This window comes from Caretta caretta, chromosome 22 (genome assembly GCF_965140235.1).
Source record: "Caretta caretta isolate rCarCar2 chromosome 22, rCarCar1.hap1, whole genome shotgun sequence".
Classification (NCBI taxonomy): Eukaryota; Metazoa; Chordata; order Testudines; family Cheloniidae; genus Caretta; species Caretta caretta.
In genome coordinates, this window is record NC_134227.1 from 20,494,448 (window position 1) to 20,522,295 (window position 27,848).

At 45.7% G+C, this 27,848-nt stretch overlaps 1 protein-coding gene across 4 annotated transcripts in view; it reads right to left on the bottom strand.

The window, feature by feature from the left end:
* Nucleotides 1-1,493: 1,493 nt before the first annotated feature.
* ZBTB16 (zinc finger and BTB domain containing 16) overlaps nucleotides 1,494-27,848 on the bottom strand; it is a 178,364-nt gene continuing 152,009 nt past the window's right edge. For all 4 annotated transcript variants that reach the window (XM_048827508.2, XM_075122176.1, XM_048827509.2 and 1 more), the window contains exons 5-7: nucleotides 21,911-22,081; nucleotides 10,816-10,983; nucleotides 1,494-8,099 (exon numbers count right to left, since the gene is read on the bottom strand). In XM_048827508.2, the coding sequence (XP_048683465.1) occupies nucleotides 7,870-8,099; nucleotides 10,816-10,983; nucleotides 21,911-22,081 (569 nt within the window). In that variant the 3' untranslated portion in view covers nucleotides 1,494-7,869. The remainder of the gene's footprint in view (nucleotides 8,100-10,815; nucleotides 10,984-21,910; nucleotides 22,082-27,848) is intronic.

Consider the following 27,848-nt stretch of genomic DNA (forward strand, 5'->3'; position numbering starts at 1 on the left):
GTGTTGGGAGGGGAGAAGCCTTGTTTGTTATGAAACCACTGGCTTCCCCCGCACAACCCTGGCCTCTTGGGCCTACAAAGCTGAGCTCCCAGGGGCCAGATGAAGAAGGTACATATATTTTTAAATGGTTCTTCACCTTCATTTGCAAGGGAGAAGGGGCGGTGAGTATTTCATGATGTGCAAAAGTTTAGCAGGTTCTTTTTCTCCTCCTCACCAACATTTCCTGCAATGCAGCCGGACTTCCGCCTAGGAGACAGGTTAGCACCCACCCTGCTGCCCTTGAGCCCTGTGGAAGGCTGATATGGAGCAAAAGGAGAGGGAAGTGGAGTCAGATTGTGAGCTCGTTGGGGCAGGAGCCATCAGTTATCTGTTCAGGAAGAGCCTGGCCCCACGGAAGCTGGAGCTGGTTGAAGCTTCTAGCTGCACGTGATACATAAGTGACGAGCAAGAACATTAGCACAGAAGGCCTCTATCGTTTCAGTGCCTTGCCAAGGACCAGTGCAGTGTGCAGTAAGCATGGCAGGGCTCCAATTTTAATTGCCATTATAGAGGGAAGGCATTTGATCAGAGAATAACCTGCCAACTCTGCTTTACTTTGAAATCACTATGGTTTACTCTTAATCACAATTTGATTCTCGTTATCTGATCCGGATGGATGGCCAAGGTATCCCAGTCCCCTATAGTTTGAACAGCAGCACCCTCTTTGGTAAGCAATCTTATCTCCAGCTACCGGGCCTGCTTTCCACAGCAATGGGCACAAGACTTCCAGCAGCGGCCAGCGATTTATGGTACCCATCTTGAAACACAACGGCGAGTGCTCAGAACATTGGGAAAAATCAGCCCCTTTTTAAGGTGTCTCATATTGGGCAGCCAACAAAAATATGGAGGCTCCCAAAATCATGAGCAGCTCTGGAAAATCTTGGCCTTACGCTGTGTGAGAGACTCAGTTTCTCCGCCCATGAAATGGGAGGAAGAAATATTAAGTGGCCATGCGCATGGCAGTGCAGAGAGCACGTTGGTGAGGAGAAGTGAGATCTGAGACCTAAGTATTATTTCTCTAATTGAGCTGTCTTGAAATGATTCGTGGTGATTATTACATCGGAAACACTTGTGTCAGGGAAGAGTGGTTGAGGTCAGTCTCATATTATTTCACCACTATTTCAAGGCAGTGCCTGACCCCCAAACCACCAGAGACAAGAAGGGGAACTGGAAACCATCCTCGTTTATTTTAGAAGCCACAGAGCCCGTTAAAATGGGAACCAGAAGTAGTTTGAGGCTGACATCTGCTGGTATAAAGAAAAAGCAAAACGCTCTCCAGTGCTCTCTGAAAGGTGAAGGCCATTTGTATGGAAATAACATTAGCCTTTCAATCCCGTCCCTTATTTCAGTCCTGTTCAACAGGGATCAGGTAAGGTTTTAGCTCATTCGATGGATTTCTCCTCTTCCTGGCCAGAGAAACATCTGAGCAAAGAATAGAAGGAGGAGGCGGCAGGCAGAGACGACTGAATTAACTTTATTTTTTTTTTTCTAACTGCAGATTCAAGGTATACAACTGAACATTGCTATTTTTCTTATGAGACTTATAAATAAAAATACAAAAAATGTTCACTACAAAAAAATCTACTGTTAGTAGGATGTAAAAAATATTCTCTTTGCTATAGAAGGCACGAACTTCACTTAGTGACACATGGAGAGAAAAAAAACCTGCAGCAGTAAATTCTTTTTTTTTTTTCCTTTTTTTCTTTTCCTCTGTCAGAAACACTGAAGTTTTACAAAGAAACGCAGCTGAATCTACACAGAATGAAGGCAGATGCGGAGAGCTGCAACTAGGAGACATCACAATTTGGGATTTTTTTTTTTCCTTTTTAAAATTTTTAGCTAACTGCATCTGTGGCTAGAGAATGGACTCACAAGCAGTGCTGCAAAAGAAATGAACGGAACGAGAAAACAAACAGAAGATTTATACAAAAAATAGTAACCAATAATCTGAAAAAAACAACAACCAAAAAACAAAAAATTGGGCACCTTCTAAAATTAGGCTAACAGGAGGTGCTGAGGTAGACAGAACTAGAACATCAATTAATTAAAAACACTAGTTTTAATACAGAGCGATCAGACTGGCACTTGTGCTGTCACAACATACAAGACAAGCAACGAAAACAAGCCTTTGTTTGCTTGGTCCAGAAGGGCAGTTGGTCCTCAGTGCTATAATATACATATATATAATTATATATATATATGGATAGATGTCATGGAGCTTTACCATGGCTTGTTAGCCTTAAAAGATCATGCATACATAACACTATGTGAAACAAATACTATGATGCACACCAAAAGGTTGGTACTCCACACGGAAGGATGTCATGGGACCAGAGACTTCTCATCAGCCACATTCATTGGAATGATATTTCAAAGCTGTATGTCGGAGGTGAATTTGCTGCCTTTTTTGTCAACCCTCTTTTCTGTCCTATGGGTTAAAGCAGTCTTGGAATGACACCCACAGAAGCAGATGTCCCAATGGGGGGGTTGGAGGGGAGGGACAAGGGGAGAACAATGAGATGTAAGCGGAGTGAAAAATAATAAAAAGCGTTCTCATCTTGTCTGATGAGTTTTCACTCAACAAAAGTTCATGTCTTTAAATTTAAAACATCCCAGTGACCTGATTTTGAACTTTTTGGGTTTGGTAGGAAACAAACTTCAGTTTACACAGTGCCAGGTGGTGCAGCCAAAATGTGCCAACACCTAGGATGGTGGGGGAAGAAAGGGTCTTCCAATGGAAAATAAATTGAGCTGGAAAATTAGTTGTTTGCTCCATTGTACCATGACATCCCCCCGCCAGCAGTACCAATTTACTGCAAAAAGGTACCATATACTTGTGAGAAATCGCAGCCATTTTTTTTTCTTTTAAATGTGAAAAAACTGTTTTCAGGCACAAAGATTAAACAAGCCATTCTCCAGAGTTACATCCTGGATCGTACTAAATCAGCATCTGTTCTGCTTCCCATTCCCAACACAAAGCAGCAAAGATACGATCAATCCTATGTGTGTGTGCACACATGAGTGTATGCTTGAATAGATATATATGTATTTTACATATAATGCATAAAAAGGATCTTAATGCTGTGAATTGAGAGACAACACTAATTTTATTCCCAAAACACCACCAGAGACAGCCAGCTATACGTTCAAAACGGATGATGCAAACAGAGTAATGTCTGTGCATATAGGCAGCTTTAGAAGTTTTGATAGAACTGTATAAGGAAGTTACCATTCTAATTCACAAAGAGTACTATATACCGTGATAAGCAGTGCTCAAAATGTTAACTGACTATCTAAAATGGAAATTACTGACCTGGCCAACAGAGCAAAGAAGTGATGCTGCTCTGAAGATAAAACTGCACACAATATTTCCCCGTTCCCCCCCACCCGCCCCATAAGACTGTGCTCTCTAATGGAAGGGGGGAGAAAGCAGATAGATTCCCCCTACATTCCAGACCTGTTCATGTTTGCCTCAGCTCCATGTGAAGTCTGTCACCCTGTCTACTTCTGTACGTGTTTGTGCTCTGCCCCTGATGCATCCGAACTGCCTCCACATATCCTCTAACATTCAACAGCAAATAATATCTTTTAGATTGGGGGTTGAGGAAGAATTTGCTTCTCTGCAGTTAACAGTAAATACAAATGATGGTTGCCCAGGAGTAGTGTAACTCCAGACAATAAAAAGAAATTATTATTAAGTCACCAATACCTACAGTACTGCTTGTTCCCCACTCCACCTCGAGCCCATGTTAGCAGATGTAGGAAATCTGCATTTGACATGCACGTTTGCATACATTTCCTGCATGTGATTCTGAAGTTGCAATATTTTGATTTAGTACCATCCAAGGCTGCAACACTGGATTACAACAATACTGCATGATTTAATACACAACCGCACGCACAAAAAGCATACACACACACACGCATACGCACGCACCCACAATTCCTGTTCACATTACAAAAGGAAGGGCAAGGTCCTCTGGAAACTGACACAGGGACTAACAAACATTACAAAAATATTACACTTTGTAAATATCAGTTCAACCCTTTCAGCTCGGTGAATGGGGGACAGGGTGGATGTGAAGAATGGGTTCATTTGGTGGAATACCTTAAACATTTTTGACATCAGTTTTAGTTTTGAGACAGAGATTATCTCATGGCCATTGCTGGCTAACGCAAAATTGATGCGTTAGTGCAGATTTATTTATCCAAGTTCTGCCCTAAGTGATTTTATACTCACATTTTTCACATTATAAACAAGACTCTACTGTTCTATTCACATATTCAAGTTTAACTCTTTCTTTTCAAAGCACTAAATCTTCACTAAACGGTAAGTTACCCTGCTCCACTGTCACATGAAGTTATTTTCCCCAGTTTTAAGGCCTTCAAATTTTTCCCCGACAGTTGAGACAAGGTTGGGGGTAGGGTGGGCACAGCAGTATAACACCCCTCATTTTTTTCCCTTTACTTCCATCTACAAAACACTTCCCTAACTTTTTTTTGTTTAATATAAATGCAGCTAAGTTACAAAATAATATACAATTGCAAGTAAAGCATGAGATGAAAATTGAAATGACATCACAAAGCGAACACAAATATTGCAAAATGTGCTTTCATAACTGCAAAATAAAAACAAAACCAAACATAAGAGGTAGCTTTCAGAATCAACGACCCCAGCTCTGCCAAGGCAGGCCGTTAAAAAATACCAATTTTGGTAATGATAATGCACAAAAACCACCGTAAAATTACTTTTGCGGCTGTTGTGGCACTTTTGCACTCTCACCGAGCATGCGATTCTTACACCGCATGTCACCGATCTGCGGCATGGCCTTTTAAACAACCTATCCGTTTAAAAAACAAAAACCTCCAACCCAACAATAAAAGCTCATGAGGTCACAAAAAACCGAGGTAATTTCAAGTAAAATGTGCTAAACAGAAATATTCAAAATTAAAACAAAAACAACCAAACCCCCCCAAAGCCAAATACAAAGAAAAGCCGTCTTTTACCATTCACTCCTTCATAGCTTCTTGGACGGAGGGCTGAGCAAAAAAATTAACTGGTATGTTCCTGTTTTGAAACATGGAAAACAAAAACAAAAACAAACGCATTTCCCCATACAGAGCAAAGCTCTTGCAGCCAGACAGGATGGTTTCTAAAGGGCTCTTACTTTAAAAAAGAAGAGCACTGTTGAATTGCAAGGCGTGGCATAAGTGGAGACACAAAAGTGAGCTACTGAGCAGCATGATACAAACAAAATCCATCACCTGAACTTGTGAATTACTCCCCTCTCCTCAAATTTCTGACAAATTTAGGTCAAACTGACAGGTTAGCATTTAACCATCCTGAGTCACTGTGACGCATTGCAAGCCATGGGGATATATTGCATGTGTTTGCAAGTGGCGGGAATATGAGCTCACCCATCATTCCTTCAGACCCCTGGCAATACCCAGGCACCAGGGGGCAGTTTAAGAGCATCTTGAACTGTGACTCCCTCATCTGAAGACACACTTGTCCAACCACTGGGATTTGACAAACAGGCTGGAAGTTTTTGCCCTTTCAATCTGATTCTAATTCCCTCCCCTCAAAAAAAAATAAAAATAAAAAAATGCATAGAAAGGTCTTTGGTCAGGAGAGAGGGTTGTATCCTAGAGGCAATTTTTGCAGCCAAGTTCTAAGCTCTTGAACAAACTGGCTTCAGCCCAAAATATCCAAGTAGCTTTTATTATAGTGGGACAACCACCAGCACCAACCGACTTGGCCATAAGAGTAGTGACATTGATCAAAACATCCAGGGCAACTTTCCTTGCATGAATGAGAGGATCAGCAGCTGTCAGTTTCTGATCATTCCAAGTGGTAATGTAACAAGAACTTTACTAATTGAGGAGTGTGATTGAGGGGGGCACTCTGAAGGCATCCTCCATACTAGGTTGAGAAGTCACCCTACCTGTCCTATGTAGCAGGATAATTATTATCCTAGTCTAACTCACCAGCATGCTCCTGACACCCTGCACTAACAGGCATGCAAACAATCTGAAGCTCACTTAGTTTCCATCGTCAAATTTATTTTAATAGTTTCCTTCAAATTGAATTTTTATTCAAATTCATTTTCTCCAAAACAGTTTTTTGTTTTCAGATTTTATTAATAAACTGAAAATGTTTTCAGGAAACTATCTGCCATCTGAAACACAGCAGCCCAGGGACAGAGGGGACAAAAAAAAAAAAAACACCGAAACAAAACTGTAGCGAAGTTCAGGTTTATTTTACTTATGCCCAAGTGGGTACAACATGGGCCAGGGGGACAGCCTTCCCTTGGCTGGATCTGAGCAGAGACCCAGCAACAGCGCCGATGCTCCAGATAGCAGCTCAGGGTGGCTCTGAGGCCAGGGACTTGCCACCCACCCAGGAAGTAATGGATGGGGCACCCAACGGGGGAGCCCCGGCCAGAGTCCTGGTGCTGATGGCTGGGAGGAGAGGCCCGGCACTTCCCGAGCTGGGGGGGCTGCAGCCTTGATGCTAGGGCTTTTCACGGAGAATGGTGGCACTGGAGGCCCACGGGGCTGCAGGGTACCTTCCCCCCCCGCTACTGCCTGGGATGCACCCTGCCCTGGCACTGGGTGCCCAGGCGTGGCATATCCTACTGCTTCCTCCCCTGGCTACAGCCCCACAAACTTGCCTGCTGCTGGCTCTGCTCTCTGAGAGCCACGCACCAAGCTGAGCCATGCTGTGCCCATGGGCACCTACAGCTCACCATCTTCTCCACCTGGGACCAGTGCCCTGCTCTGAAGGGGTCATCTCCCTGGCCCCCTTCCTGAGGAAAATTCCAGTTGTGCCCTAACTTACGCCAAGCTGCGCCAGACTGACTAGTGATTCCGGCTGCAGGCACCAACAAGGGTGATCAGCATGTTCTGAAATTCAGGGTGTCTCAAGTCGGGCAGGCAAAAAACCAAGGCTCCCAAAAATCACTCGTGACTTGGGGAAATCTTGACTGCAATGTGACCCACCACATCATTCGCACAGCTAACGAACTTCCAAAGCGTCCAGCCCGTCATGCTGAGCATCATCTGCCCTGGTATTTCTGGGTACCCCCAAAACAGGGACATTCAATCTAATTGGGGGGGGAATCCTCTGAGGGGGATTTTAACGATAGGCATTACACTGCCACCTACTGGTGAGGCTGCACGAGAAGCAGCTGAATAAAGCTGGGTGACTGAGGGCATGTCTACACTACAGCTGCTAAAACAACAGAAGAGGTTTTTCCTGTTGCCGTAGTTAATCCATCTCTCCGACAGGCGGGTCGATGGAAGAATTCTGTCAGCCTAGCCACATCCACACCAGGGGCTAGGTCACCCTAACTAGAGCGTTCAGGGTGCAAAATTTTTCACAGCCCTAAGCAGTGTAGCTGGGCTGCCCTCATTTTTAAGTGTAGACGAGGCCTGAGTCAATTAAACCAATGTGGCAAAAACGGGATGAAAAATTCAAACCAGGAAAGGAAAACCTCCCAAAAATCTCAGACCCCAAAGCGTGCGCTGGACTGCCCCATTCCTCCCCTCCACACATTCACCTGCTCTTTCCAAAGCCCTTGGCATGCGTAGTCACAAAACATGAGCAGATATTTGGCTATGCCTCGATACTGATGCATTTTCTCATCGACTGCACAGAGAACCCAAAAATTAAAAAGGGAATTATTCCCCCTACCCCACACAAACACCTCACGAGCCAGAGACAAAAACGGAGAATCCCTTTAGTAAACAACAACAGAATAAAAGGCCATGGATGATGCATTTTTTTGCCCAGTCCTTCATGACTTAAATCTTCCCCCTCCATGTCCCTTAAACATAGCAAAGGTAGAGATAGGTCTTCTCTATCCTCCAGTCAGTGGGGATCTCCTCTGGTTTGTGGCCCTTCATGTGTTTCTGCATGGCAGACAGGCTGGGGCAGTACTCCAGGCAGATAGTGCACTGGTAGGGGGAAGCGCCATTGTGGGTCCTGAGATGTTTGATCATGGCAGAGTAATCTCGGGACCTCTGGTGACACAGCTTGCATTCAAAAGGCTTTTCACCTGCAGGGGCAACAGGGGGAGAGAGACAAAAGAAGGGTGAGGCGGCGACCACACTGACTTGTCTGTGCTACTTACGCAGCTGCCCATCCCTGAAGTATCTGGGCACCTCGCTGTCTTCAAGGTGTTTATCCTCACCGTGCCCCTGTGAGGTGGCGCCTCATTGTGCAGCCAGAGAGCTGAAGCACAAAGAGGTTAAATAACTTGCCCCAGATCACATAGGGAGTCTGCTGTGAAGCGGAGAATCAACCTGGGTCTCCCACATTTCAGGCCAGTGCCCTAAATGCTGGGCCATCCTTCCTCATTATGGCCTTGGGATGTGGGGAGGGAAGGAAAAGGAAGGTGATTTTCAGGCATAACAGGGCATTTGAGACTGTGTTGTCTAGAGGACAGGACACTGGATTTGAGCCTCAAGAGAGCAGGGTTCCAGTCCTAGCTCTTCCGCTGGCTTGCTGCGTGACTCTCCCTTATCCATGCCTCAGTTCCCCCTTCTGTGTAGTGGGGATAATGATGCTCATCTTCTTTGTGAAGCACTTGGAGATCTATGGGTGAAACATTCTATATAACCTCTAGTTGTTCTATATTTTGTAGCGGTCTCCACTGAATGTTTTTAAACCAACCCGAGTGTGGTGGGCATTATGACCCAGTGCACGGTGAGCCTGGGGAACCCATTGCCCCAAGGTATCATGGTTAGCAGGATTAAAAAATGATTGGGGCTTTACATGAAAAAAATTGAGAAAGGTTAAAAAAAAGACAGCGAAAGCTTTGGGAGAGCTAAAACCCCTCCCGGCTTCAGGGCATGAGCCCAACTCGGACTCATAGGGGTCAGGTGGAAACTTCCCCCGAGGGCAAGTTATCCACCACTGCAGTATTTCTTGCACCATCCTCTCAAGGCACTGGAGCCAGATATTGCTGGGGACAGGCTGCTGGCTAGATAGACCCGGATCTGATCAAGTCTGGTAACTGCTATGTTCCCACATGGTACCCAGAAGCTAGGTCCCTGAAGGGAAGCTGAGCTCTGCTCCGGCTCAGTTGCCCGTATTTTGGGGTTATTGAATCTCAGCAGACGCCTGTGAATCATTTTGATAACATATGAGGCTGGAGCCGAGATTTCAGGGACTCGTTTCAATGCAGTAATTAACTGCCTGGCCTTTCTGATATTGATACTTGCTCTGTGCACAGACACAGCGAATAATGAAGTAATGAACAGCAAAAGTGATCTAAATATTGATCCACTATTTACAATAGTTACATGCTGACGCATTCAGTGATTCATTATCCCCAGCAACAAGCCTGGATTCCTAGGGAACTGCAGCAGCCTTCTGAGAGCAAGTGCCCATGATTCAGGCCGCTTTGGATGTGGGAAATAATTAAGTATTTAAGGGATGAATATGACCATAATGCTGGATGAAAACACATAAGGGAGAAGAAAACTCTCTAGTGCTTCCCAGACTTGCAGCTATCCCGAAACGACAGGGTAGCAGTGAGTTACTCAGGGAACCTGTACACTGGGGTTAGGTGTGACATGCACCAAAGGATGGCTGGGTACTTTGACTTCCACTTGGAGCTATCATTAGACCTAGTAATAGGGACCTCGTTTTAGCTACTCCTAGCACCTATCACTGCCCTATGTCAGCACAGGGCAGGAGAGCCACATCCTCATGCAGGAATGGAAGTGAGGATGGCCCTGCTGAAGATGGGGGTCTCTTCCAGTTGCAGCTCCCTGCATCTTCCAGTGGCTAGAGAGCCCCTGCAACTCTTTCTGAGCCTGCCATGTAGAAGGCAGATGGTAGGTGGGGATGCACCATTTGATGGCTTGGGTATTCAGCCAGGTCAGCTCCTGCATATAGTAAAAGCAGGAAGAGGGAGCAGCACTGCTTAGCTCTCTTTATTCTCTCTCCAGAGAGAGATGAGGGTAATTGTTACTAACCAGCCCTAATTATTTCAGTATGACAAGGAGTCTGGCCTATCCCTTCCCAGCCCGCCCATGACGCCCGCAGGCACCTTGCACAGCTTTCGTTTGTGCTGGCAAAGGGGAAGGATTAATTTTGAAAAGGGGCTGGTGGCTAAGGGCGCAGGGGGCTGGAGATGGGAGAGGTAGCTATGAAGTAAAAGTAAAGGGGAAAGTCTCAAGTGTATTTTCATTTGTCCCAACTTTATATTGCTCTCACGCCCCTCAGCTGTCAAATGCCCAGGCAAGATGTAGTTCTTTCCACAGCACCTTTTCTCTCAAAGGATCCTGAATTGATACCTAAACTAGACCCAGGCATCACATCATCCTGTCCTGGGCTGGGGCCCAGCAGCTGTTTAACAGTGCACATGGCAGGGCAGGGAGTGAAGATACCGTGTTCGACAGAAACTGCAGGAGGAGCTTAGGGAAACAGTGCAATTACCAGCATAGAACTTCCTGAGGACACAGGAATTAATGCCCCGATTCTTGTGCAGAACACCAAGGTTAAATAATTAGTTTGAAAGCTGGGTGCTTTCAGCAGTGTGACATCCCGTCCCACCACTTGTGGGCAGCAGTTCGATACCGGCTCAAGGGAAGAATGGTCCCTGGCGAACCCCTCACTGTGACCCTAGCTGTTCCATGGAGGGCTCCCATCCAAGCGCTGAACCAGCCCAGCCCTGTTTAGCTTGTGAGGTCTAAGGGGATCACAGTCCATGGCAGCGCGGCTGCAGGAGCAGCTCACTCACGTGCTGCTAAGCGGGACGGTACCTGTGTGCACCCTGTAGTGGGTCTCCAGCTGGTGCTTGAGGCTGAATTTCTTGCCGCAGCCGTTGCACTCATACGGTTTCTCTCCAGTGTGGATGCGCTTGTGGCCTTTCAACGTGCTCTCATCCCGGAAGCAGCTGCCACAGAATTCACACTCGTAGGGGTGGTCACCTGGAGTGACACAAGCACGCGGTTAGAGACAGCGGAGAACACCGCACAGCATTACGCAGCCCTCGCAGCCTGCACCCGCACAGCTCTCTCTGTACTGCCCCCACCTCTCGAAAAGCCACCTGGGAGGTCTTAATCCCCCCCTGCCCTCCCACCACAGAAGGTCAAGAGGAAGGAATTGACAGTGGTCACTTCACACACCCATGACATGCAGCTGGCTCTGGGGTGGAACGCAAGAGATGCCGAGCAATGAAGAGCAATGCTGCGCAGCACCTTCAGACTAGAAGGGAAGAAGAATCTTCCATCCAGCCGGAAATGCAGGGGGAGTAAGCATCCAAGCAGCAATTTATCCAGAGCAGTGGGGTTACACACGTTCCTTTCTTGGCTCAACACCCAGAAGGGATGGAGATACTCGGGATAAGAGGCCACCTAATGAAACTTCAACGCCACCTCTTGCTGTACATTATTATTTGGCATTAATTTAGACCACCTTTTTGTTCTGTTTGTCTAGTGCCTAGCTCCTGGGGTCCTGGTCCATGACGATGGCTCCTAAACCCTACAATAATAATATCACCACCATCCAAAGGTCCCAGTTGGGATCAGGGCCCCATGGTGCCAGGCGCTGCACAAACACAGCAGGGAGAGACAGCTCTTGCCAAGGGGAGAGGAAGAGGAGGGGAATAATGATAAGATCTGGCTGTTACTTAGGCTAACAATGGGCAGGATATGAAGACTCCCACTTGTTTGTAATGATTGACTAGTTATTTACTGCTCCTGCTCTGGCTGGCTGATTCTTTGCAGGTACTGTGGATTTAGGGGGCAGAAGAGGACTGGGTCATATGGACCAGTTCAGAGAGCAGACCAAAGGGCTGTCCAGTACAACAGTCTTCCTCTACTCAAACCATGCCCTAACTCCTCCCCTCCCGTCCCCATGTCTGTTCCTCTCATTCCCTCACCCCCAGATATGGCCTGTCAAACAGGAATGACAGAATGACAGTCATCCCTCCTGCAGTTCAGTAGGATGGGAAGGACCCGCTGCCCTGCTGCACACAGGAGACCCTCGACCTCGCTGATTGGGTTGGGGAAGTGCTAAAGAGGCAACCTGCCTCACCATCTAAGCGCAGCAGGGGGGAAAAGCGTCGCAGAGCGAGCTGCTTCTTACTGGCTCCAGGGAACAGTGCCATGGCAGAGAAAGTAAAGGCTCTCCATCACAGACAAGCCTGCAAAGAGGTTACAGGTCTGCCAGCTGCTTCCTCAGGCATTGTGTCCCATCTCCAGAGAGGGGAATCAAATTGGGGAACCACCCGCCTCCCCCCTCCCCCAACAAGCCTCACTGAGGCATGAGAATTCCAGCAAGAGAGAGGTGTGACGGAAGGCCCACTGCTCCCCTGCAACAGAGGGCTTTGTGGGCTCATTTGTCTGCCAAAGAGAGGGTCACACACATACCTATATCGGGGAGCAATCACAAGCCATTTCCCTCTTGCTCTCCAGACAAATGCGATGCCACCCAGGGCCAAAAACTTTGGGTGTTTAAATATTCCAGATTGGGTGGCTGATAAATGTACTTCAGTTTAGCACCAAACTCAGAATTATCTGAATGAAAGGTGAGGGCTCCAGCTACTTATTTATTACAGAAGTGAAGGCAAGGACAATAAAGATAGATTGATTGCCCAAGACTTTGTTCATGAATATTTAAATATCACTGATTTGTCTTGTCACTGTAATTACAATTTCTCTGTGCTGCATATCCTACAACCACAGTTTATGGTAAAGAATGGCCAACTGTATTTCACTTGTCCTACTGCAGATGTGCAGAGCTGCCAAGCGTGTAATGTTCCTCGCATTTCATACATTTTCTTCAGCTGCTGAAGGCTTAAGTCATCCACAATGACCTACGTTTTTTCATTATCCCCATGTCAAACTGCACTCGTGCTTGGGCATAAATTGTCCTTCTAGTTATATACTCAGGTGCCTGTGCTTTCACTTCCTCTTTAAAATGATATTTCACTCTCTTTTCTCTTTAGACCCTCCAACAAAATCCGCCCCTCCCAAATGAAGACCTTCCTCACAATAAATTCTGATTTTACATTAGCGTTTCCAAATCTTTCAGGCAGCACTAAATGGTTTTTTAAAGCATTGTGTATAATAACTCTGATACTCCACATTATTTTCTGATTGCAGGAGACTAGCAGAGAGCTCACATGGTTTAAATGCATTTGATCTTTAAAAACCACTTCGTGTACACAGCTCACGAGAGGGGTTTGAGGCGCGGATGGCAGTTTTCCCTGTGACAAGAAAGGAGGGAGAGGGTTTCCCTCTTTGGATGCTTTTTAAACGTTCATTTGTACACAAAAGCTGAGCCCAATCTGGTATAAATAGGGATAGCTCCACTGAAGTCAAGCTGCATTTATTCTTTATTCTGTGTTGGGCCAGAGCGCTCAATGGTGTCAATGAACCTGGTTCTATCAAGGTCAGCCCATCAACTGAAGATCTGACAATTCCTGAATTTCTAACACAGAATCAATGTGTTTAACTATGATCACAATCACTAGATGTGCTGGCCCTATGGTGATGGGTTCCATATATGAATCTATCTAGTAATACAGATTCTTTTTGAAGCGGGGCAGCAAATGGTGACACAATGGTGAATTTTGAGATAAAAAAAATCCATTTATAAAGATGGAGCTCAGCTCTGAAAACATGTGGCCAGAACCTGAGTTGGTGGAAAACAGGCATAATTTGCGGATTTATACCAGCTGCGCATCTGACCCAGGAGTTTTCTGTGACAGAAGCGGGAAGCCTGGGGGGGTATTTAAATTTCAGAATTATTGTTTCAGTATTCCATTCAGCGCCTTGCTCAAAAATAAAAGATACTGGAGTGCTGGCTAGGCCCCTGTATGAGAACTTGCAGAATTTGCATTTGTTAAATTAATTTTTTTAGAAAAATGTGTGAATGGAAACCAGGTGAATAATTCACATTAACACCCAGCCACTGGTCTGAGTGGAGTTTTTTCTTTTTCTTCCCTCCTCTGCTGTTTCTTTAGAGCACCCTGGTAGTTTAAATGAAGTGTTAAACTCAGGAGCTAGTTTGACAGGATCTTAGTGAATTTCATTATCAACCTGATCACATGTTAAAGGAGTTTAAATATGGAATCCTGAGAGTCAGACCAAATAAAAGGAAAAGGGAAATGCCCAGCACCCGGCCTGTAATCCTGACACAGGGAGCTGAGCAGACCCACGGCCTTGCAGCATGCGCAGAACTGGCAGCAGAACTCAAAAAATCCAATTTGTGGCATGTTGATTAACTTTGTAGGGCCCCTTAATGAGCTTGACATTAAGTGCAGGACAAACGGGACTAATTAGAGCCCCCTCTGGCCAGCCTTCTGCACCTGTGACCCTGGTTTTATATTGTACCTGGTGTATTTGTTAGTCTACTGAACAACCAATCGCAAGGCCATAAAATGCCTTTTCTACACAGCTGAGAGTTTATTATATGATCAGCCGTGTAAATCAGGGATCCATCAATGCCAAGGACTCCGCTGGCCTGCATTACCAAACACAGCTGCTGATACTCAACATGCAGCATGGGTGGCAAACGGGCTAGGAACAACGGAATATTAATGAGGCAAGGCACTGTGTGTGTATGTGTGTACATACATACGAGAGAGAGAGAGAGAGAGAACACACACATACACATAAGAGTGTGGGCCAGGCTTATGGAAATCCAAGCATTAAATAATTACATTTTTTGCTCATCTTTAAATAAGAGGTCTGATTTAAAGACAAAAAAACTTCGGGGCCAGACACTCAGCTGGTGAAATTGGCATTGTGCTGTTGAAATTGATGGAATTATGTTGATCAGCACCAGCTAAGGATCTTGCCTTCACCTTTTCCATCTGGAGTGATGAAGGGAGATTATAGGGACGTTTCTAAAAGGGAAAGAAGTTAGGGTTCCTGGTGTTCACAAGAGATGAGGAAAAGGAAGGAAAATGGCAAAAGACACTGACATAATTCACACTGTATCTGGAAAATATTGTAAAAAGAGTTACTAGTAAGAGATGTAACAGAAGCTAGAGGCAAAAGGCCTCCTGCATTATTACACAAGCATTAAACACCAAGATTGCAACCCATTGTTCTAGGTGCTGTATATACACATTGTAAGAGTCCCTGTTCCAAAGAATTGACATTCTAAGTACCTTAGACAAAGGGCAGGAGAGTGTGTTAATTATCTCCATTTTAGAGGTAGGGAACTGAGGCAACGAGAGATTAGGTCACTTGCATATGATCATATGGGGAGCCTGCGGAGGAACTGGTAACAGAAAGCAGATCTCCTGAGTCCCAATCCAGAGTGTTAACCAAAAAATCCACCATTTCTCCTCCATTATCTAGCCCTATTCTCCCATCTCAGTACAGCATTATTCACTGAAAAAGTATGTCTCCCTGAAAGGAACACCTAAGAGATGCTGCTAGACACAGTAAGGGTTGTGTCCATTTGGTTTTGTTTAATTTAAGAGTGGGAACCCCGCGTTCCTATTATTCACTATGGCACAGCCGTCTCTGTATCTCATGGAGGTTCCAAACCACTGCATGGATTTTCCCCAGCACTCAGTGTTTTGGGTGGTAGGGGTAAAATGCACTAAGACTGGAATGCTGTTGCTGGATCCTTTTTAAGCTTTAAAAAGATGTGTGAACACACTCATATTTAGAAAAAGTGGCCACATTTTACATGAGAAGTGCAATTTAAGCAAAGAAGAGGTTAATACATGATTAATAGATGTTTTAATCAATGGATAATCAATTAACCTCAACTGCTAGAAGAGGGCTTCATCCTCCCTGATTGAACTAACCCTTGTTATCCCTAGCCTGATTCTTGCTTGCATATTTATACCCGCCTCTGGAAATTTCCACTACATGCATCCGACGAAGTGGGTATTCACCCAGGAAAGCTTATGCTCCAATATGCCGGTTAGTCTATAAGGTGCCACAGGACTCTTTGCCGCTATTACAGATCCAGACTAACATGGCGACCCTTCTGACAATTATAGATAGTGAGAGTCCAACAAGTCAGTGGATTGCTTGCTATACGCACATCTTATAACCATCTAAACACTTTCTACTAATATGCTTATAACCATCTATAGGCTACACCAATGTCTAACATGCTTATATCATCTATTAACCATCGTTTATTAATCCTTTATAAATGTACTCAATTTAAATGTGACCAAAAACCTTATGCCAAGCTTTCCTACTGGTAAAAGAGATCATCTTCAGAGAGGTCTTTACAGCTAATGTCTCCTTCCCAAAGGGTGCATCCCTGGGCACTATAAACTCAGGAAGAACCAAATGAGATTTCCTTGCATCCTTAATTTGTCCTAAACAAAAAGCCAAAAGGTCACCAAGGAGACTCTGCGAGGGGGGGGGAGAGGTCCCAGAGCCCAAGCTCCAGCCAGAGCCCAAACACATACACTGTGATTTTATAGCCCCACAGCCCAAGTCCCATGAGCCCAAGTCAGCGGACACAGGCCAGCCATGGTGTTTTATTGCCATGCAGGCAAACCCAGAGTATCGATGGAGTAGTCAGGGAGCCGTCGCTGGCTCTCAGCATTTCTCCTCCTCCTCGGGCCCATAACTGTGTTGACTTTGCTATGAGCAAGGCTTGGAATTTTGCAGGGGCCAACGGATTTCAGGCTGACTGTGGTCCTGGGTTCTGCTAGACTTGCCACAGGGAGAGCTCTTTACTTCCACGTGGTGGAAGGAGGGTCATGACAAGGATTTGGGGCACAGGTAGTTCTTGTTTTTCTCAGATTCACATCATCAGGCCTGAGGGGCCAACTCAGGGTTTGGCCGGGCTTATCTGTGGGTCTGGGAATCGGCTAGGAGCAAAGCTTAGGTGGAGAATTTGGATAGGATATTGTCTACGTGGATATTTGAGTCTCCCCAAGGCAATGGGTCTCATGAACTTTATCCTCATCTCAAGTAGTCTCTGTCTGCTGCTCTGGGAAGCTCTGGTGCCAGGAGGGTTACACATTAGCAGAACACCCAAGTTAATGGACCCAGATTAAATGAACAGGCTCAAAGGACTGTGATTTGAGCAAGCTTTTCCCAAATGAGAGTCCAAAGGGAAAAGAATAGCTACTCCACCTCCAGGTCAGCCTCTCTGGGCTGTGGGAAACGGTATATTCTGAGGCGAGCCCACATCACACCATGCACCAGCAGCATCCATCTGCCAGGATTTGGTGTCACAACCTAGGTCAGATGATGGACTCACTGCACTGACGGCATGAGGTGGAGGTCCTGAGACGTGCCTGCAAGGTAGCTGCCTGCACTGGAATGGACATAGCTGCCAAGAGACTCTTTCCTGGGCACTGACTGGCATTTCCTCTGTCCATTTCTTCCTGTCATTATCCTATCAGGGGGGTGACAATTAAAATAGGTGGAAACAGAAACCTCCCGGTTTGTGGGCAGCCTGATTGTAAGTGGCATATCATTCACCACTCCCACCAACCTGCTCTCTCTTGCTAGGGCTCCAAACCCCACAGCCATCTTGCTTGCTGGAAGGGAAACATGAGCCCTTCAGGGAAATATCCTGAGCTGGGGACCATCATGCAATTACCTTGGTTAAATTCATCCCAAGAGGGGCTGAGCAGACACATTTCCCACTGATCTCAAGGGAGTGGTGGGTGCTTAGCACCTCTCAGGATTTGTCCCTGCATTTGCACACTCAGATTTCTTATTTTCTGATTTCTGAACATACTTTGCTGACCTTCCCCAACTCTAAAACTTAGCTAAGCAGAAGGGGTGTGTCCGGAGCCTCTCCATCCTCATATGCACTGAGTGCTCTCCGCTCCCGCTGGCATCAGGACCAGGACTCTGCCCTTTCCCACTGTGAAAATACACCCAGCACATTAAGGAGACAATCCTCTCTCTCAACAGTGCCTGAATGAAAACACTGAACCACAATTCCCACTGGGCTGAGGCTGGTCACCCAGGGGAGAGGTGTGTGAAATCCCACTAAAACTCACCTCCTCCTAGCACAGGAGATTTTGTTTTCCAACTGAGAGAGAAACATCCCCTGGCTAACGCAACAAATGCATCTGACCCCAGATCAGTAGTGAGGAGGGAAAGGGAAATCTAGATGCCAAACTCACCTGCTACCACACCCAGAAATGAAACTGCAAACAGATCAAGCAAGGAAGAAAATTGTTTTACCTGGAAAATGATGGGAAGAAAACATTTCCCCCACCCATCTGCAAACAATTTCCCAATTCCCAGACAAAGTAATTTCAATCCCTATGATTCATAACAAGCCTTCAAATTACACACCAGCCACTATACCATACAGAGCGGTACAGTCCAGCTAATTACTGAACTCATCCATAAGTCACTGTTCTCCTGTGATTCAGGACATAGTATTTATACACATTCACGGGGTGGGTGAGGGTTAGTACTTCGATCCTCACTGGGGCACAAATGACAGGAAAGATCATTGCTTAGAGAAGACCCTCTTCCTTTTTACACGATATAGTTCATCTCTTGCAAGAGAACAAGCCAAGCCATGAGCAATAATCAACTACCACCTGTTCCATGTTTGCACATGAATGGTTTATAGTACAGCAAACTACTCCAATAAATTGGAGGCAGTGTTGTCCATGGGGGACTGGAAGTCAGGACGTTTTGGATTTATACCAAACTATGTTAATAACTTGCTCTGTGGCCTGGGGTAAAGTTAATTCATTTCTCTGTGCCCCAGTTTCCCCAGATGTAAAACGGGTGTAATAACACTTGACCCAGATCTGTGAAGTGCTTCGAGGTGTTCCGACGAAAGGTCTTACGCAAGCACTAAGCTTTCCACTTATTTGAAAAGGAGCTTTTGATTTACACCTTGGGGAATGCTGTGCTGTTTAAAGAGACTGAACACCATGCCCTAGACAGTTTTTCCACAAGGGGACAACAGCCACGGTCAGCAGGTGTCATCTTTAATGTGTTGTCAAGAGTCTGGTGCAAACTACCTGATGTATATATGCTGCTTGCTGGGAAGGGGTGAGAAGCTTCTGCAGCAGACTTTACAGTTGGGAAAAGTAGCAGTAATCAAATCTCAGGTGAACTCTTAACCACAGCTATGGTTACTAATGGGAGTGGAGGGGCAGTTTAGAGGCACCTATGCTAAATTAAGATGAGAAGGATAACAGAATTACAGCAGCCATCACCCTAGCCCTTCTCATCCACGGGCCTCAAAACAATGTATGTGAGTTAATCCTCACACTCCGCCTCCCTTAAATTAAGGTTGATAAACAGGGCTGGATTAAGGCACAGGCATGAGAGGCCAATGCCAGGGGCCACGGGCTCTGGGAACCAGGCTATTCCTGTTGAGTACAGCAGGCCCAGCCCACACAACCAAGCAGCTAGCCCTGTACTTGCCCAACAGCCAGAGTGTGTCATCCTGGAAAAGGCTAAGGACTAAAGAGGAAACAGAACAATATCCCTCAAATTGCCTATACACAGAAGAACTTCCGTGGAAGACCCTATATGTTTGGGCCAAAGGTTTTCCAGAGCGATTAGTGATTTTGGATGCCCGACTGGACACACCATAAAGAGGCCTGATTGTTAAAGGCCAGATGGCTCAACACGTTCTGAAAAACAGCCCCCTTTACAATGTCTCAAGCTGGGAAGCCAAAGTCTCCAATGAGTTTTGAGAATCTCTGCCTTTTCACTCTACTTTGAAGGCTATGGATCCCCTTCCCAAAGAAAGGTCACTTTTCATTTGTAGAATTGTAGGCTTTAAAAATTACTTTCCTCAACATTACAAGTCTTACATCCAAGCAGTGAGTTTTCAAATTTAGGGTGCACATGTTGGGATTCAGGGGCCCAAACACCTGTTCTAGGTACTCAAGGGCCTTTAGGTCGGCTTATCTGGAACAGTGGATGCTCTGATGTAAGCACTCTGATTTGAAACTCCAACTTCCAAAGACAGGGGCTGCTGCTCACCTGTTTTATATCCCATTTTTACTAGCTGTAGGTAGAAGGATTTGCCCAGTGGAGTCTAGCAAGCTGCTTCAAGTGCCTTATAAAAGCAGAAGCAATGGCATTATCTTCTAGAGTTCGAACAGGCATCCGTTTCCCATGTTTGGGTCTCAAAGACTGTCTGAATCCACCACACGGCCCACCCAGGTCCGTGGTTTGACTGCCCCACTGCTTTTCCAAGCAAAACAGAACTTGCCTGGAACATTTCCCGGTGCAGTTTAAATACCACATCCACATAGCAGAGGTCACTATAATCCCATTAAGGCGGGGCACCAGGCCGATTATGTGCATCTAGTGCTTTAAGCCGATGAGGTACATTCACCCCCCTACTAATAAGGTCACATGCCACGTTACACAGGATAACAAACTTACTGCATGCCGCTTAAGAAACCCAGATGAGTTCTACTGAAGAGTGACGTTGTCTTTAATTTATATTTAAAGGAAATAAAAATAAAAACAACAAAAAAAACAACCCATGCCCTCCAACTGCTCCCACCACTTCTCTTTATCACTAAATCTCCACTAGGAATCCTTCATTCGAATTTCCTTTTCCTGGTCATGAGCCCAACCCATCAAGTCTTGGAAGGGTGGTATCCACTACTATGAAAGACAGTACTTAATAGGTGAGAGCCACACCCCACGCTTGGTGTATCCAGCCAGAATTGTTTTGCTGGTGTCTCTCCTCCCCCAGCTTGTTTGTTGCATCCTCTCCAGCCGTGCAAGTAGGCCGGTATGCTCTGGTACGCCTTACCAGCGTGCTGTAGCCGGTGTGGGGTACCAGAAAGACACTGCAGCAGCCCCGCCGGAGGAGAGGGCTGTGGGGCGGGGCTGTGGGTTCTGCTCCTTTCCTTGCTGGGAGAGGCAGCAGCGGGGAAAGGAGCAGAACGCTGTCAGCTCCAGCAGCTGTACCACCCCCCCAGCCTCACCCCCACAGCCCTATCTCCTGTGGAGCAGGATGAGGACAGAGCCTCCCCCCAGCCCCGGGTAACATGGGATGGATGTCGGGAGGGAACAGGGAGAACACGGGCTGGGGCGGTGAAGAGTCACGTGGGGAGGTCACGTGCCCCTTTAGCTGGTGCCCCGCCCACTGGATTTTACTTGCACCACTGGCTGTAACCTACAGTATGTCCAGGCTACAGTGGTTCAGCGATGGTGCTGTGACCGTACCACTATAGCGTAGATGCACACTAGGTTGACAGGAGGGGTTTTTCCATGGGTGCAATTAATCCATCGCTCAGAGGCGGTAGCTAGGTTGACAGAAGAATGTAACTTTGTAACTTCCCTTGCCCTAGCTGCATCTACATTGGGAGTTAGCTCAACTAACTATGTCAAAGAGAATGCAACATTTTTCACAGCCCTGAGTAACACAGCTGGGTCAATCTAACCCGGTCCATAGCTCTTTGGGGCAGGGATTGTTGTTTAACAAGAGTTTGCACAGTGTCTAGCACGACAGGATCCTAATTCCTAACTGAGATCCTCAGGCACCATCATATAATGATGACTGCCCAGCCATTACACTAATTTACCTAAGGGAGGAAACGGAGAAAGCTGATGCTAAAGAGCAGCAAAAAAAAAAAAAATAAAAAAAAATAAAAAATCCCTAATGGAGAGTTATTAGGCCCACCAAGGGAAGTGACAGAAGCCTCGCCGCTGGACACCCATAGGTTTACACTAGACAATGAACTGGGGATGCACTGTAGGGAACAATCCCGTAGTGTCAGAGGTGGTGCACTAGATGGGTCCTCCTGGGGCTGTTCCACAGATTCCTGTGCAATGGCTTGTGAACACAGGGCTCCCTGTCTTGAGGCCCAGGGCTTGCACTGAGGCCCGCTCCCTATCCCCTCGCAAGGGCAGGCAGCCACTTCCTGGAGCGTTCCAGTGGGATCTCGTCATCGCCACAGCGTACCTGTATGTGAGCGTAGGTGCCGCTTGAGGGCGGTATGGCTGGGGAAGGTGCGGTTGCACTCGCTGCAGATGTAGCTACGCACTCCCGCGTGCACTTCCATGTGCTGCTGCAGGGCAGTCTGCGTCTGGAACCGCTTCCCGCACAGCAGGCAGAAGACGGCCATGTCAGTACCTGGGGAGAAAGGCAGAAATTCTCATCAGCAACCTTTGCCGCAGATTCCTCTGGCATGCTGCCGCTTCTGCGGACAGGATGCTGGGCTAGATGGGCCACTGCTCTGAAGCATTTTGGCCATTCTTTCTTACTTGCGATTGCCCTGTCCAGGCAACATGCGCTCGAACGCAGCACCATTCAACCCAAGGAAACTGTCATAGGAAGGGACAGACCTGAGCAAGCTACTGAAACAGACTAGTGTGAGAGCATCAACTCAAAAGCACTTCAGCACAACCAAAGAGGATGGCACGGATTGCGTCAGGTCAATGCTTCTTGAAGCGCTTGCCAGTCATATTGCACATTAGCTCGTTACCCCTCGACGGCCAAAGCCAGCTCTGTTTATTTCCCTGTAATAACTCTCCCGTTCTGAAAGAGCAGATGAAACGGCTTGGGTGGATTAACAGAAAACTGGGGTGTCGGTTTAGTACTCTCAAATGGAAACCATTGCATACCCATTCCCCATAGCTACCCAATCCCCAATAAAAATGTAGAGGTTAAAGGTCAATTTGAAACTCACTCTATTTTTATTTCCCCGACACATACTCAGTGGAAACTTGACATCTACAGTTGTACCGGGCACTGGAAACTTGTAACACATGGTAAAGCAAATGGCAAGAGTTTTCCTTTGTTGGGTTGCAGAATAATACATGGCAACATTTCCATTCTATTTCTTGAGCAGTATGGCCAAAAACAAAGGGAGAGACTCCAATCCCTTCATATCTGAGCAGATACCAAACTGCACAGCTACACAGCGTGGTAACTATAAGATAGCTATAATGCAGTATCAAGAATGTATTATCACAGTACCCATACCTGATTAAACTGGCTGAGAAGCAAATTAAAAAATAAAGGTTATGAATGTATATATGATGGCTTTCAAATTGAATCAGTTTAAATTGGAAGAAAATAACTTTGTAACGTGCATCTAGAATATGGAGCACAAGAAGTAATTGGGGAGGGGGGGATAAAAAGCACTTAACTTGGGGAGAGATAGCTCAGTGGTTTGAGCATTGGCCTGCTAAACCCAGGGTTGTGAGTTCAATCCTTGAGGGAGCCATTTAGGGATCTGGGGCAAAAATTGGGGATTCATCCTGCTTTGAGCAAGGGGTTGGACTAGATGACCTCCTGAGGTCCCTTCCAACCCTGATACTCTATGAGTCTATGATTCTGAAAGCACCTCATTGGTGATCATGGACCAAGACAGAAAAGTGCTTTTGGTTCATCTTTATCTGACACTAATAATAAAATCTTTACATGAAGATAAAATCCTTCATCCTAAAGAATTCGACAAGACCTTCACATGCTACAAAGGAATAAGTAGCCTGATGAAATGCAGCTATCTGTAAGGCAGCTGGGGAGGGGAAATGTTGGCCAAATCAGGACACCATGGCAAGCTCGGATTCTGACAAAGAATGGCATGAGCTCTTTAGTGTCCAGGCAGAACTGTTCTGAGGGTCTCCTCTGGAAGAGTCACTAGCGGAACATAGATTCTTTCCTCCTGACCTGATGTAACAAGTCTTGGAATGGTCACCAGAAACCTTTTATGGAAATATATCCTCTGGATGATAAATGTAAATAGTGCTGTATATAGCACTTTTTACATTGCAAAGTGATTTTCACAGGGTGGGCCAGTGTAAGTGTCCTCATTTTATAGATGGAGGAGAGAGGGCAAATGACTTGCCCTTGGTCACACAGCAGCAGCAGAGTCAGAAGTAGAACCCAGGACTCCTGTTCCATCCACTGGACCACACATCATGTAGAACAAACACAGGCTTGGGGAATGGTGCAACTAGCTCAGGTGTTTTATGGTGCACCGGATACAGCTAGAAAGACTTCCATCTAAAGCCCAGCCCTGTAACTACAGGCTCGGCAATATCCCTACTCAGATGCCTCCTTTCCCCCTAACTACAAAGTAGCTATTTTTAATAGTTTTCTGCATTCCCTCTCGGACGACAATCATGCTTTGAACACCAGGCCTATACACCTCAGAGATCTAAGCAGGAACTTCTCTCGAGACACTGAGTATCTCTGTCCCCTTAAACCCTGATGTAAGTGGGACCTAGAGACATTGCAAATGGGAGTAGCTCAGAATTCTGCCCTAGAAACTAGAGGGTTGAATGTAATAGAATAACATCTCCATTATTACTTGGGATGCTTAAGAGAAATACAAACAGAAACTAAATCCTATGAACCACACACGATTATAAAGTTGGCTGCACCAACAGAAGAAAACCCCCCCAGATATTTACACACCACCAGTAAAAATATAAGGCTTTTGTGTTATTAAACAATTTTTTTCATTTATGCATAGCTGATTGTTCAGAACCTAAGAGTCAGTGCAAATTGTATTATGCTGGGAGATTAAGCCAATAAATGCTACCTTTTTGGAGACACATTAAAATGTGGGGACTATGGAAATAAAATTATCTAGAAAATTGTATTAGCAATTCATTAGCAGCAGCAAGATGTGCAAGGTAACCACTGAATGTGCATTGCCCTTAAAAAATAAAAAAGCAAATTTTCCGTATTGTATGTGCCAGAAATTAACTCTGCAGGAATATTGTTGCAAGGCAAGTAGCGCCAGGCAAGCCTTCTCGGGCAAAAAAGCCACCACTGCTGCCTGTTAAAAAGTTAACTTGCAGGGCGGGTCAATATACTAGAGCATGCCTGTGCCAAAGCAGCAAATCTGTTCCGACTGCTGGTACAGATGGCTGGGTAGAGGCAATCGAGATAGGAACAAAGCAGCAAGTTTCCATGCCAGGCATCAGACAGGGCTGGCTCTGCATGCTTAGAGGGAATGCTGGCAGGGGAGGTCCGAGAAAGCAGGATGTCTGAAAAGACAAAGCAGGATGCGCCACTGCAAGGACAGGAGCTGTTGTCCTTGACAGACTGCTCAGAGAGCAGCCCACCTGAGTGTGAAGGGTTGTCTGTGGGTGTCAGAGTCAGGTCTCCAATCTCTCTGAGGAAACCACGGTAGGTAGTAACTAGAACTGCTGGCCTAGGAATGAGGGCAACAGTGACTAACGCATTGTGAAACAGACACCGGACAGCCGTCCTGGTTTGTAACATTGGGATAATATTAATGATAAATCAGACTGCACCATGCATATTTCAGTACCTTTCACCTGTGGATCGCCAAGTACTTTGCTAATGTTAAATAGGCCACACCTCTGTGAGGGTGGCAGGAACACTTATTTTGCAAATGGGAAAACTTGAGACCCGGATGTTCCCATATGACGACAGTCAAGATGTGAGTAATTGGCCCATAAATAGCAAGTTCTGAATGCTAGTCCTTTTCTCTCATCTCTAGGGAACACTCCCCCTCCCAGAGCCAGGACCAGAATCTAGGAGCTCTGTCTCCTGTTCCTTGTTCTAACCAGACACTGCCATCAGTTAGTTATTTAAAAAAAACATCTGAAGTAAATGAAAACTTACCAGTTATATCACTGACAACAATATAGAATTTTATCAGTGGCCCCCGGCAAGAGAAGGAACGCACTGTACAGGTCTCTAAGCTTGACTTGAATGGCAGTGAAGGCAACAGAAATGCTAATTACTGGTGGAAAGTTGTGATTTCATTAAAGAGAAGTCATCCTGTGCTCACTTAAGGAAATTATGCTTAAATCTAATGGATTTTTAAAAATCAAACTACAGGATGACAGGCAGAAGGAACTGTAGGGACATAAATTTAGCTGTTAACATTTTGGTGCTCGTTTATCCTCAGTTTCCCCCTTGAGCACAAAGCAAATACATGGAATTAAAGGATGCCCAGGTTAAAGCTGTACTTTTTACCGTGCGTTGTACTATCAACTCCCTTGGTTGTACTCAGAAATTTCTGGGGTCTCCTACTAGTGGTTGATTTTCAGCACCCTGGGAGAAATCCTGGTCCCACTGAAGCTAATGACAAAGTTTCTATTGAAAATAATAGGGTCAGGATTTCATCCCTTATATTTAAATCTTAAGTATTTTTTGGTCTATAATTCTTGTTAGGTCATCTAGTGTCCCCCTTGGTTGCAAAAGCATTGTTCCCTAGAGTATATGTGATTACTTTCTTAACGCTTTTCCTATCGTATTATGCAAGGAAACCTTAACCCAGAAATCCTTTGCTGTGGTGGGTTAAATTCAGGCAATTACTCCCCAACGTGAAATGTAATTTTGCACAGGGGAAGGTGCATGTGTGCACACTGCATTGCCAGGCCTCCGGACATGGGGACCTCTCTTTCTGGAACATGCCTCCTGCCTCTGATCTCCAGGGGGAAAAATATTGAAGGAAGGGAGTCCTACTTGTTATCCATTGAGCTTGTCACAATGCCCACCCCCTTCCTGTATCCCACTGCCACTGCTCCAAGAGAGACCTGGGACTCTTTAACAGTGCTCGCCTGTGCTCTGTGTAGCCTCAGATTCTCACCAGAGGAAGGCACTAAATTCACCCACAGAAAATACTTAAAATAAAAAAAAGAACGATGTTTAGTTTGAGGTGAAGCCAGGGGGCTGTCAAAAAGGCAGAGGAGATTTCACTGCACCCGGGTGACGTTCTGGATCATGAATCACAACAAAATCGCTATGTTTATACCTGTGCCGCTTCCATACAAATTAGATCTTGAAGGGAAGCAACAGACAGCGCGAGAAAGCTGAACACAGCTGGAGAAGATTTCAGGTGCAGCACCTTTTCCAACACAAGGCTCTTATTATCTTGAGCTATAAGCGTTTCCCTAATCAAAGGAGCAGAGGCTCTAAATATACAGTGTCTTTTTTGGTAACAGTACAGCAGTTAGCACGGGCATTAGAGAACCACAGAAGGTGTCGGCAGACCACTGAATAATCGTAAGATCGTGGCTACATGACTCTGACTTTCCAATCATAGCTGGTGTCCTATCCGAACTCTCTACCGTAGGGCTGGCTCTCCTATTTGTCAGCAAAATAGGTCCCCTCTGAGAGCCTGCATTCATGTTCATAGGATATAATCCTCATAAATAACGAGTCGTCACCGCATTCATCAATAACAGTCACCATTTTCGTTCAAGGATGGGCTGGATATGATATACAGGTGCACGCTGACTCGCAGGGAGACAGGTTTCTGTCTGCATCTTAAGAGGATGTAAAAGCAGTCAAGGGAGGATTGTGGACACACAGTTCCCCTTCCTATCATCTATATGTGACAATATTGCCCTTAACTTCTGATTTAGCACCTTGATGAATTCTGTCCTTTCCCCCTTTTCAGCCACTCCAAATGAACTGCAGCAGGACATTGACACATTTCAGTGGTTTTCTGCTATGCATTAATACCAAATAGTCTCTCTCTAATGCACACTATACAAATTTGGTAAGCTCTCCATACCAACACTAAGTTCCTTTCTTAATGCAAGCTTGTTAGAGATGGCCTTTTCTTTCTAAGGTTAAAAGTCTTCAAAGAACCTTACAGCTGTATAATCTTTAATGTAAACTTGGGCAAGGAGAAGGTATGATATGCTCTCATATTCATTAGTCAGGAGACCAGTGAATCCTCAGGAAAAAGGCTCCCTCTATTATAGATTAAACTAAGTGCAAACAGAATGATTACATTTTAAAACTCTAAATGCAAATGAATATGCCAAACTTCCATCAGCACGTTCCAAGGAAGACAAGCTCACCACGGCTGCCTCCTGTATTTGTTCTGCAGTGAGCAGACAAGTGCATTTCATTATATAGCACCTCCAGCTACAGTAAACAAATTTGTCAGCTCACTAGC